The sequence below is a fragment of the Lycorma delicatula genome, chromosome 2 (genome assembly GCF_047948215.1).
Source record: "Lycorma delicatula isolate Av1 chromosome 2, ASM4794821v1, whole genome shotgun sequence".
Classification (NCBI taxonomy): Eukaryota; Metazoa; Arthropoda; class Insecta; order Hemiptera; family Fulgoridae; genus Lycorma; species Lycorma delicatula.
In genome coordinates this window covers 203,146,528-203,160,671 of record NC_134456.1, presented here as the reverse complement: position 1 = coordinate 203,160,671, position 14,144 = coordinate 203,146,528, and the positions used below count along the sequence as shown (strand labels likewise).

Below are 14,144 nucleotides of genomic sequence, written 5' to 3'. Positions count from 1 at the left end.
GAGTGACAGCAACGTGCGACAATGGTGAAGGAACTTTAAAGCAGGACGTACAGATGTTCATGATACAGGCGGTCAGGGAAGGAAGCGAGTGTCAACCGAAGATCTCGTTGAGCAAGTGGATGAGGCAATTCGAGAAAATCGTCGGTTCACAATTTCTGTATTGAGCTATTCGTTTTCTGAAATTTCAAGGTTAGCTCTCTACACCATTGTGAGTGAGAGTCTTCAGTACCGCAAACTGTGTGCGAGATGGGTTCCCAAGATGCTTGGGAACACATGCGGCTCCGTTCTATGACGAGGGTATTGGAAAGTTGGTACTACGCTACGAAAAATGTCTAAATCGGAATGGCGACTATGTAGAGAAATAGCGTAACTATGTAAGTACTCCTTACAAATAAAAAATTTTTTATTTTTACTGTGGTTTTAATTTCATGGCAGATTGGACCTTGGAAAAAATAACCCTTAGAAATTAACCATGTAGACTGCCCAATATATAATTCTGATAACTTAAATACAAAGTTTCTCTTTATCAAAATAATGTTATCCTGAAGTCAGGAACTGTATCAGGTATTATACTAAAATTGTTTATAAAAGATAATTATATATTATCAAATGCACAATTTATATTATTAGTAGTTATTTGTTAGTTAAAGGTCAGAATTCTCATAACAATTCTCAAGAGTCACAATTCTCTGAACATAGGTTCCTTTCTTTCTTTTTCCTGTTTAGCCTCCGGTAATTACCATTCAGATAACACTTCAGAAACTGAATGACGATGATATGTATGAGTGTAAATGAAGTGTAGTCTGAGCCTATGTAGTCTTCGTACATAGGCTCAGAATTGTACAAGCTCAAGCATCTGCAAGCCTGTGCCTGCACTGTGTGATGTCTTCCCCTCCATCAATATTCGTCTCACTTTACTCTGTACCATTGATCTCTACATAACTGGAAAGGGAATCCCTATGGTGTAAAATGCAATACTGAAGCATACTCCAGCGCTGCAGAATAAGATGCTGGGAACTAAATAAAACCACTGTACACTTGCATGACTAATCATGATGGTAGAGCAGTGCTTTATCCCTACTCTTACACTTACCACTGTGCATGCGCCATTTCATTTTATTTAGTTCTACCAGTTTACCACTCACTTACTGGTGCTAGTTTATGCTTCAAATTTTACCAATTCCAATACATGGGTTCCCCTACCCAATTACATAGAGATCAGTGCTCCGGACTCTTGAAGTATACAGTTGTGTGACCTTTTATCAAAATGGAGTGTCCATGTTCCACTGGTGATTTTACTAATGAAGCTTGGCATACAACTGTGTATGGAGTTTTTCAGAAAGACATTAAATCAATTAAAGATTATAGTGAAAAAAGTGTTTTCTTTAAGAATGATCTTGCAGTCACTTTAACTTGCAAATATCATGAAATTAAAATGCTTGAAAGTCTCATCATCTCTACGGCCAGTCTTGTTCAGATCCTTTCAAAAAACATAAAAAGCCTGTAACAAGAGGCTTAAGAGAGTTAACTTTGGATTGTTCTATGAATATAAGTGTTCTTGTCAATCTTATACCAGGAAAATAATTGTGTCCAACATGTTATTCTAAAATATTTGTTGTAGTCAAAGAAAGGGACGGTGAAAGTAAAGATAAATAATTTTATGACTTATCAGAAACTGTAAAAAACTTAGAATTTTAGCTTGTGCTATTCTAGGTTTATCGTCTGCTTGTAAAATTAGGAGGAAATTTTGTCAAGGAAAAACTGTAGCCTTGAAAACAAAAATTGAAAAAATTTGGAAGTTTTATTTCAAAAGAAAATTCCTACTTCTCATCCAGATGACATCCTCAAAGCTACAAACCAAATATGATCTAGCAGAACTAAAAACTAAAATGTCATATTTCCTACAGAGAGAATAAAATTAAAATTATCAGTTTACTTCCGAATTCTTAGAGCCAAGCAAACATTAGCAATGAATTTAAGTATCAGAACATATGGTTATTTAACAAGAAAACTAGTAAAAGAACAGGTATTTTACCTAAATTACAAAAAAGGAGAGCATCAAATGTACTAAATGAAGAGAAAATACAAAAAGTTAGAAATTATTATGACAATAAAAACAGTTGTTTGATGCTTGGGGAAAAAGGATGGCATTTCAGTGAAGGAAAACAGTACTAAATGACAAAAATGGTTAGTGCTTTGTTATTTAAATAAAGCTTTTTTTGAGTTCAAAAAAGAATCCTAACATTAAAATTAGAAGATCAAAATTCTGAGTTGAGACCAAAATTGTGTGTTTTTGCAGGAGCATCTGCTAGTATTCATAATGTATGTGTCAGTCTATACCACCAGGATGTAAAGTTGGTGATTGTTGGTGCCAATCTCTAAGTTTATTATACAAATCTTTTGGAAATACTGGACTGCCAAACAGATAATTATGATTGTATGATGGAAAAATTTCAGGAATGTCCAAGCAAATAGGCCTTGGTTGACATGTTTGAAGAATCTGAAGAAGATTCAATGCCAGACAATATAGAATTCAAACAATGGCTTGACATTTAAATGAAATTATGAGAATTCTTTGAAATATTGATTGCTTAACTTTAAAATCTAAAGATTCATCATTTTCTTGCGAAATCACAAGCAAAATTTTTTAAAGATAAAAAAAATCTTGTCAGATGATGAATGCGTTGTTCTGGCTAACTTTTCAGAAAATTATTCCTTTGTTGTATAAGAAAAAGCACAAGGGCACCAAAGGATAAACAAGCAGGCTACAGTACATCAATTTGTGTTTTACATCAAGAGCAAGTAAAGAGCCTTAGCTTTTATGTCATAAGCGATCATCTAGAACATAATACCACAACAGTCCATGTATTTCAACTTCAATTAACAAATTACATTAACACCATACTAGTATAAAAAATTATCTGTTTCTCTGAAAGGGCTGCAAGCCAACATAAAAATATAAATAATTTTACAAATATTTGCTACCGCAAAGTAGATTTTGGATAGGATATAGAATAGCAATGTTTTGCATCATGTCATAGGAAAAATCCCTGTAACAGCATAGAGTAGTATGAAACGATCTGTAAAGTCTTCGTTTACAGCAACCTTATAAGGATCAAATCTTGACAACTAAGGAAATGTTTAAATTTTGTAAAGAAAATGTTAAGGGAATTAGTTTGTTTTTTTTTTTAAACTGAGGAAATCAAAGAACTCAATTTCAATACCTTAGAGCAGTGATTCTCAATATTTTTAGTTCCATAATCCCCCAAAAGGTAAAAAAATAATATATAATGAATATTTTATGACCCTCAACCCCATCCCAATGTATCTTAGTTAAAATTATTTTGCTAAATTGATAGAAACGGTTATAATTATGCATGTATGAAGCGTACAAACATGAGTAATTTACAGGTTCCAACTTGATTTGTACGTGCTCCTTGTAACGTGGTGTGCTTGCACAATATTCGCTATGAAAGTGTCATGTTCGAACATGCATATGATAAGTTTAAAAAACATTGTGCAACAGTATAAAAGAGGCAGAAGAGATTGCTGCAGAACTACAGTTTAGTTTTGACCAGTAAGAATAGGCTATTTGAAAAACTGTGAGAAGAATTTTTTCTTTTCCATACAGAGGTCAGATGGTTATCACAGAGGGAAGTGTACACCTCTGCTTTATTAGAATTGTGAAATGAATTAATAATATTTTTCCAGGATAAACAAACACCATTCTCAATGTTTTTACAGAATAATGAGAATATGTTGCTATTGGCTTACTAAAGCTGATGTATTTTCGCATTTAAACAACTTGAATGTGAATTTACAAGATTTGATAAAAACAGTTTATTAATGAATGACAAAGTTCATGATTAAACAAAGAAGTTTTGATATCTGGATTATTTACCTTCAGAGCAAAAGTTTTGTTGTGTTTCCACTCACTACTGACTATATTGAGAAAAATTTGATGATGAATTGTTTTTATTATTCATCACAGTTTGGATAGCATCAAGATGTATTTCCATGAGCTAAAAATTCAGAGTAGTATTTCCCGGAAAATAAAAATGATTTCTCAAAGATATGGTCACTGAATCTGTTTAATGAAAATGTTGTTGCATCTCCGAAGTTACCAGTTACGATTCATGACCAGCTTATCGAAATGTCTGCCAATAAAAGGTTACAACTACAATTCACATCTGAAGATTTAGATATGTTTTGGATAGGCTTACCATATGTATGGGGTTAGCCTAGACAGTCCTGGTGTTTAAGTGCTGTCTGGGGTTTGAGAATTTTATGACTGAAATTGTGAAATGACGGTAACAATGAACATGTTTATTGCACATTGTACTGGAGAATTTTCTGTTGTACATGAAGGAAAGGGTGATATTGAAGACCATGTGAAAACAGCTAAACATAGGAGTGCTATTAATGATACTGCTTCAGCAAACATATGAGATTTTTTTAAAGCCAAAGATGGGAATAACAATAGTAATCTGGAGTGTGCTGCTAAAGAAGCTACATTTTCATTCCACACTGCTATACATGAACTTCGTTTCAAAACACAAGACTGCACATCTAAACTGGTTAAAAAGTTATATAACACAAAATTTTCATCTACTAGAACCAAAACTGAAGCAATTATTGTTAATGTTATTTCACCATTTTTATTTGATAATGTGTTGTGTTCTTTGAACAACATTAATTATGTAACAGTAACAATGGATAGCTCAAACAGAAGTGAGTAAAACATGTTCCGATTGCTGTTAAAATATAGTCTGGAGGAAAGAATTCAAGTTAAACTTTTAAATTTTGATGAAGTGTCAGGTGAACTGCTCAAATTTTGACTGTATCTTTTGCAGTATGAAAAAATACAAACTTGAAGAAAAGTTGGTTTGTCAAACTGCTGATAACACTAACAGTAATTTTGGTGGTGTGAAGAGAAAGGGGAATGAAAATGTGTTCAGAAAAGTTCCAAGTTATTTAGATAGATCTATTTTAGCAACTGGTTGTTCAGCCCACATTGTACACAATTCAGTACAAACAGCATGTGACTCTCTACCCCTGGACAGAGAAGTTATTGTTATATTGTTTCTTAAGTAGGACCTTTAATAGTTCCAAAAAACATGCATGGTGTATTAAAAACTTCTATTTCTGACTAAAAGAAATAAGGCTTACTATTTGCCTCAATATCACCAGCTAAAGTATGCAATTTGTAATTCATTAACAAAATTAAAAATTAGCAAAAAGACTACTACTTCTTTTTATTAGTTTATATTAAATTATAATCTACAATTAATTATCTATAATTTAATTATAATTTATAATCTATAAAGAATTTTTTTTAGATATTATAAAAAATAAAGTTCACAAAATTTAATTAAATATTTATAGAAACGTTTTTAAGCAAGTTAGTTATTGGTAAAACAAGTTTTACCAATTCATAATTCAAAAGTTTTTTTGAATTTGTTCTGTCCCAATTACTTACCAACAGCAAATAAGTAAGCAATTTCATTTTATGCTAACAAAGGCAAAAGGGATTAAACCACTCCCAAGAAACTCTATGAAGTTAATGCTGTGTGTGCATTATACACAACTGATAACACGGGAGATCAAAGCAGCATTTAAACTTAAAACTGCACAGAAAATAAATAAACTTAATTTCAACTTTATAATCCTTAGATAGGAATTAACAAAGCAGCATGTAGAATATTTTACAGAAAGTGATGAGATCTTTTCTAATCCCTGTTTAAACTGTATAAGTGTGGTGTATAAGCAATGGGATACTTAAACTGCAAAACTGAGTTGAATCAAAAATTGATTTTCTAAATGGGAAAAGTTACCGATAATTAAAAAGTGAGATTTGGGAACACTTTAGTTTGGTTAATATAATTTCTACACAGCATGATTTTCAAGAACGTAATTTTTAAAATATAATAATATAGTATTTTAATATTATATAATTAATATTCACATGACTAAATAAATAATTAATACTTCCAAGAAACTTCAATTAAAGAGAAAAACTCTTTAGGTGAAACACCATTTGTCAATGATTTATTCAAGAGAAAAAAAAACAAAAAAACTGCTATATTTCATATGAAATGTTATAAATAAAAATTAGAAAAATGCAATAATCATTCCTCTTTTTATGAAACTAATTTAGGATGCAATGCTTTAATTTAATACAGTAAAATGATTCATCATATCAGTGTCATGTATGAGATTTGGAATTAAAAAAAAGTTAATAAAAAATAATAAAGTTGAAAAGAGAATTTCCAAAACTAAATTAAAAACTTTCCAATCATTAAACACAACATAAATATGAAATATAATATTAAGAGATAATTAAAAATAGTTACAATCAAACTCAACAGAAAAGACCATCGAAAAATTAAATAAACACAGGATATTACCAGAAATTCTACAATTTAATAAAATAATCAATTACGCTTGGTTTTGTAGGCATGTTGTTCTACCAATTATTTATTTAACATACGGAATAGTATACAACGAAACTAAATTAAAATGAATTTTGCAAAATTCTTCGAAAAATGTTCTTCGAAAAATCAACTAACATGAGTGGGGAGTATTGTATAATACACAATATAGATGAAAACAATATCGTTGTCACAATATTTAAACAAATTTGACTAAATGGCATAAATTCTTCATCTTTGTTAAAACTGAGACGAGGTACAAAAAACAAATTTGAAGGGAAGAAGGTTACTTCTTTTTTCCACTTCTGTGAGAAAGAATTCAGAGATATTCATCATGCAGCTACTTCTTTCACAAAAAAAAATTTTTTACTTTTTCAAAAATCCTGCTTGTAAGCAGCCATAAAAACAGTTATGAACACAATTGCTCTGCGCCATTTGTAAAAGTAACCTTTTTCCTGGTGTTAAGCATGGTTATGGCTAGATGCTCTTCCTAATATTAACCTACTAGAGAACAAAGTATGTAAATTTATAGTCTTAAAAATGCTATACCTAACCAGGATTCAATCCTGAATGAAAATCCTACCATTCTATCATGAGTGTTGGGAAAACTGTAAAAGCAATGCATATCCAGAGGGAGAAAAATTAAAAATACAATTTAAACATTAAATAACCTACACTAATATAAAATTTCTTGAAATACAAATTGAATTAGAACCAGATAGTAAATAAACAGTTCCAAAAAATCCTAAACTATCCATTTTGTTAAGAACTAAAGCTTAATTTACAAAATTCTTCCATGAAGATTATGCTAAATTATCAAAATAGCCAATCATTTTATCAACTAGATAAATATACCAAAGTGCTTGCTTATCAAATCGTGGTACTATAAAAAAATAATAAAACTTCATTATATAGATGAAGTAAATGATTCAGATTTAAACAATGAAATATAAGTAAACCAACATCTGACAAACATTTACTGAAAATTCAATCAAGATTCCTACAAAAGAAATAAAAATTTTTAGCAATTCACTTGAAGTACATTTTTTTAACTATATAAATTACATAACAATCTGTAAACATTTCACACTTGAACAATAATCTAAATTACAAAAATAGCAGACATTTAATTAAAAAAACACAAAGAAAAAACTGCCTCTAACAGTAGAGAAATGTAAGGGGTTTATTTTTTATTTATGGGCATGCATTAGAGCAAATCTTTTAAATTCTAAAAGATATGTCTGTTGCAAAATTTACAAATAACTATCATTAATTTTTAGTTTTATTATAAACACATGAACACGTAATGTTTTCATGTTGTGTAAAATAAAGTGGTCAAGTTTTTAGAATTTTGAATAATCATGTACCTGTATACATGAACAGAACCTCCTACTTTCAAATTATAACTGGTCATGTCAAGACCAAAGATTTAATTACAAAGGTAAATGAACTCACAATTTGAATATATGTACAACAAAAAATCCATTTAATGACAATTTTAAATAAACTTATGTTACCATATGATCCTTTAAAACGAAATGTAGGGTGAAAAAAAATCAAGAGTGCAAGAATATTATTACAGACTGCATAAATGAATGGATACGAAAGCAAGTGTTCTATTAGGAAAATCTAATTAAATATTTTAATTTCTAATTATCACCTTTCAAATTGAATTAAACATATTGTTATATAAATATTATTCTTTTCAGCTTCTTTGTCAGAAGAATTTAATTCACACTTCAACCAAATACGTAAATGTATTTTTTTTTAATATCAAAAAAAACGAACTCTTAGAAAGAATATAAAATAGTTTTTAATATGCATCACTAGTAATATTTTACATCAAGGACTGGAGAAATTACTGAAGATACAATAAATTATCAAAATCGAACATTTATTAAAATTAACAAAATAGATTAACATAATTGAACACCTGTGTATTTTATAATAGTTCTTAAGTTATTTTTTCTACTCAGTAGTCAAACCAAAAACAATAAAATCAGTTGCACACAATATAGATACTATGTAACAGTTGTAAAGTATGATCTAAAACAAAAAGCAAATCTACTTACTATCTTATTCATTCCATTGGCATTTATTACTGAATAAAGTCTAACTTCAAATTTATTATAAAAATTCAATTTAAAAATTTATAATGTGATTTTAAAATTTGAGTAAAATTATTTTATAAATGTGTGTTTCTATAAACTTGGTTGCTGATATTTTATTTTATTTTTTTTTTACCTCGAAGCTATAAATTGTTTTTGCTTTCTCTAACATGCAACTGATCCCTGTGTGGCCCCTAAATAAAATTATATCATTACTTTCTTTAATACAAAAAAATTCAATTTAGCTTGGGGCATTACCGAAGGGCAACCTATCGTAAAAAAGTAATTCAACAAATTTATGAAGACTGGAAAACAACAAAATAGTCATTCACAAACCAACACCTTAGAAAAAAACAATAAATTTAAATCCGATTTAAGTCACGTGTTTTTTTTCTTTCTATATTTTATGGGCAAATAATTAGTACGGTAATACGCTGAACATAACTTATTTTATATAATTTCATATAGATTAAGGAGAAATATTAAAAAAATTGAATTAAGTGCAAATTAGCGTCAAAGATAGAACCTTACGAATGAAACGAGTTACCGAAAAAAAAGAATGGGGGCATACAATAAAAATATTAACAAACATAAAATAACCGAATATATTGCACGTTTACCCAAACAAGTAACGTACATTAAACGTGCAAACGACAATTAAAATTCGACGCGTAAATTAAACGCACCCAGCTTTGTATAGACGTTATTAACTAAATTCAGGCTATTATAAACTTAACTACTAATAATGAATTAAAAAACGGATTATGAATTTTCAGCACTTAAAAAACGAGTGTTTGTCAGAAATCAACCCAGTAACAGAACTCCTCCAAATAGCTGACCTATCACAAGAAACGCCATTTTGAGAAATAGACAAATGAATATGCATATACTTGTGGATAACTATTAAAATACATTCCCAGGCAAATCATGCATTAAAAATGTTAAAAAGGAAATCTAATCAACATAATCTCAAAACTAAAAATTTACACTTCAACATAATACACACGTCACCGGTTAAAGCACATCGCCACCCTACGTACATCGGCCAAGCATGGAGACAAAACTCAGCCGTTAACTACTTACTTCGAATCCTTCCGATTTTGCCCAGACATTTCCATCATGTCCTGCGATGGCTGCTTTTGTTACACACCTAGACGCAACCAATTGCTTATCAACGTAATCCTGCCAGCTCATTTTGCACTAACACTTTAAAGTTGCTCTCCACACACAAACGAAACAACACCAACCTATCGCGATCACTACTCTACTTCACCACCGCCGGATGAGCTGTGTTCTTGCGGAGCAATATAACATTAACTTTAAACAAAAAAATGTATGAAAGTAAAAACAGTTATTAAAGCTCTTACAAAGTACAGATATAAAAAGTATAGTATTCTTCAGCACTAATGAATGGTGTTACTCTCGGATAAGCACTTTAAGACTCAAGATATTTATAATAAATGTGGAACTATGTTTTATACTACGTCAACTTCCTGTAGTATCTCACAGCGGTTATCCCCACTGCAATAGGTAGCGCTGCATGTCATCAACAACCTTTGGAACTGAAACAAATAGCTAAAAAAAAGTTAAGCATTAATTAAAGTTTACAAAACAGAACTTATTATGAGTACCTTTATTAAATTAAAATATAGTTTGATGAAATAAAAATAACCTTAGTAGTGAATTTCAAAATGTTCATATTAGTTCCATCATTTTCAAAATCGCATCCATGATCACTCTGGCACTGATCTGAGGGCTTTTAACCTATTTGAATGTACACAGTGCTTACCATAAATTCATAAAAAAATCAAATTCTTCTCACTCAATGAAAAAGACTGAATATTCTAAAAGTATATAGTACCCATTTTTTTCTTACTTAAGCATTTAATTTTGATTAAATATTTTTAATCGCTTATTCATCCCCATTTATTTAAAAATCTCTAATAAGCTCTATTTGAAAAATTTATTTATTGAACTACTTTCACGTGTTTCTGAATCCAAAAGGTTACTAAAATAAATTTCAGTTTGGTTGGCATTTTTAATATATAAAAAAAAATGTCATTCGTACATGTGACAAAAACTAAGTGTAAGTCTGTAGTTACTAGGAAATTATAAAAGTAACTAACTATATGACTGTAACTAAAGGCATGTTGGGTGTGGTAGTATTACTGTAATCATTTAGCTATTTTATTGCATTTAATACCAACAGACTTAATTTATATTTAAAAAAAAAACTTGTTAAAAGCCTTCTTTAGTAGAATCTTCATTGTTTAAATTTATTTCTAATTTTTTGTTATATTTTACACGTTTGCAGAGATGTTTGAGAAAATATAGTCTAATATCTTACTTTCTCCATGAATAAACTATCTGCCCATGTAAATTATTTTTACTTTATATAATACAATGACCTATTTGTATGCAAATTCCAGAAAAGATATTTTTAATATGTAATTTTTATGTTGATTTGTCGGCAACTGTGCTACAGATATAACAATTTCTGCATCTTCACTTTGAGTACTTTAATTGCTATAACTAAGTGATACCCTTACAGAAAACTACATTACCATTCCCAAGAATCATGTGCCAGACTTCAATAAATGAGAAGTAAAGTGGTTTTCCACTGTTTATCCACTAAGCCAGATATGCTGTAGCATATAAGCATACCATACCTGCTGAAATTCACATTCTTTATACATTACAGGAACTGCATGTATAAAGACCTCAGACAAAAGTACTCTGACTAAAGCAAGATGAGTACTTATTCAAAATAAACAGAACTAACATCAGAAAGAGATGTCTAAGTTATGTTCTGTACATCTTTTCTGTTTCTTCATACAAATACTTCAATCTTCATTAGTACAAAATAACATTATACAACACTGTAACAGACTTGTAAATGTTTTTAAAAATCATGAAAACGTAAGTAAAAAGAAACAAAATTAGCTAAACAAAAATAATCAGCAATGTTAAGAATGTTATACTACTTCCAAATGATGTGTCAATTGGTTGCTCACCGGTTAAATTTTGTACATTTAAAATAAACAATTTTTAAAGATGTTTGCACTTTTAGTTATACATGTTTTTAAGTGACCACTTTGTTTTGCAAAGACAGATTAGAAAATACAATATTTCTAATGTAACTATTGTCATTCCAAACGTTACATTTAACTTCTTTGAAAATAAACCACAACTTAAAAAGAAACATTCTGTAATTTGAAATTAATTATTTTAAGAGGTCTTTGCTATCATCAATAATATTAAGTGCATTGATCAGTAAAGTAAGACTTGACATCATTTTTAAAAACTGTAAAACAATATTAACACTTATAAATTGACTAATATAATATTATTACATTATAATATTATTATATTATATTGACTAATGTAATATTAGTCAATAAAAAACAGTAACACATTACCAAAACAATAATCTTAACATAAACCATAAGATAATATAATTACTTCACGTATAAGTACTACATTTAAACAGATTTACCAATAGCTACACTTATTTTCAGTTTCTTGTCTAAAATTTCTCTATAACACTTTGAATACATTCATATAATACTGAGAAATATTACCTATACACAATATTATTACTACACTGACATTGCAATGTAGATGTCATCATATTCTCTCACAAAAGACATAAGATAATATCGAATACTTCTCAGATCCATCCACAATTTTCACTGATATCTAAATTTTACTTCAAAATATGAACACAAATCACTAAGTTTTCTTGACCTCACCACATCAAAAATTGATAACAAACACACATTTATAATTTATAAAAAACAAGCTACTCTTGACACATTTGCACCACACCATATAGCACAGACATGCAGCTTTCTTAAATATACTATATCTAATACATATGTTCCTTTGTCACTTGACACTGAAAATAAACAAATTAATAACGTTTCACATACCAACATTTATTAGCTATATCCTACACAAAGTACAGAACAAAACCAAAAAGACACCTAATGACAGAAAATACGTTACCCTAAACTTATTAACTATCAGTCTCATGAAATTGTCAAAATTTTTAGGAAAGAAGTTAATTGTATCACTTTCAAAGTTAACAAAGTACACTTGATTATGCAGAATACTAACAAAATGCACACAATAACCCAGTTGTGAATGATTGAAACTGGATGAATAGTTGAGAATTAATTCAGGGGTGTATTTGATAAGTTTATGCTGTTCAAGAGCTGATGGTTGAGATATATAGTTGAGATAATTCTTATTTCTTCTCATCTCTACTATGAGCATACAAGATTATCAGATATATTCACAATTCAGTTGTTGGCAGTTTTTTGAGTTGATCAAATATTGTGATTTATAAAAATGGATGGAAGAGAATTTTGTATAGTGGTCAAACATTATTTTTTTGGAATCAAAAAGTCAGTGTAATTGGTAACTTAGCTATACCAATTAGAACACCTTACAAATGTTTTGGTTATTTTTGGAGTTCTTATATACGCATAAACTACGCTTAATGTTTCAAGCGGTCTATTGATATTACAACTGCAGAGAATATTGAAAAAGTACATGATATGGTGATGGAAAATAGGAGATTAAAAGTCTACGAGATTGAGAGATATCAATCAAATGAACAAGTGCATCATATTTTAAATGATTGCAAAATGGGTGCTATATTTGTTCAAAAGTGATAAATACATGAAAGAATAAATTTCTAAGCAAGGTTTGGGACTTTTTCAACATAATCAAAAGGAATTTTTGTGCTATTTTATAACAGTTCATGAAACTGACAACTGCTAACAATCTGAAACCAAGAAACAATTAAAACAATGGGTTGCTGTTGGGGAAGCTGCTGTAAAGAAGGCAAAAACCATTCCAACAGCATATGCCACTATCTTTTGGGATGCTGGTGGGATAATCTTCATTGACTTTCTGTAAAAGGGTAAAATGATAAATATGCAGTATAATCTTATCAAATACCTACACAATACCTTATCTTCTTATATTAACAACTTATCAAATACCCTGATATTTATTTTTCAAATATTTGTACATTAGTTATTATAGTTTTTAAATATTTTTCATAAAAGTCTGTTCTGAAGAAGCAGATATCATTGTGAAAATGCTTAATGAAGTTAATGAAAATGAGCTAAATTGAAAAATAAATTGTACCTATACTGCTAGAATGAAATTTATAAGAACCAATTTGCAATTTTTCAAGGATCCACTATGATACAGCTATATTTATTATTGTCATCTACAGAGTGGCACACGAAATAATCCAACATTTGGTTTTGTTAAAAAATATTTATTTGAATTGCAATACAGAAAAGTAAAATACAACGTGTTTATTATATAAACACAAATTAGAACAGTTCAGAAGCCAATTCTGTTCAAACGCAAAACGATTAAGAAATTGGTTTGAAATGACATTTACGTTAAAAGGTTCATGTAGAAAGTCTAAAACAACATTAGCTGTGTGTGTGGAGTGTGCTGCTAAAGAAGCTACATTTTCATGCCACACTGCTATACACAAACTCAGTTTCAAAACATCAGATTGCACATCTAAACCGATTAAAAAGTTATATGACACAAAATTTTCATTGCTAGAACCAAA

At 29.5% G+C, this 14,144-nt stretch overlaps 1 protein-coding gene across 1 annotated transcript in view; it reads right to left on the bottom strand.

Moving 5' to 3' along the window:
* chic (profilin chickadee) overlaps positions 1-9,978 on the bottom strand; it is a 41,695-nt gene extending 31,717 nt beyond the window's left edge. Inside the window, exon 1 of the mRNA XM_075357051.1 lies at positions 9,623-9,978. Coding sequence (XP_075213166.1) covers positions 9,623-9,733 — 111 coding nt within the window. The 5' untranslated portion in view covers positions 9,734-9,978. The remainder of the gene's footprint in view (positions 1-9,622) is intronic.
* Positions 9,979-14,144: the final 4,166 nt, after the last annotated feature.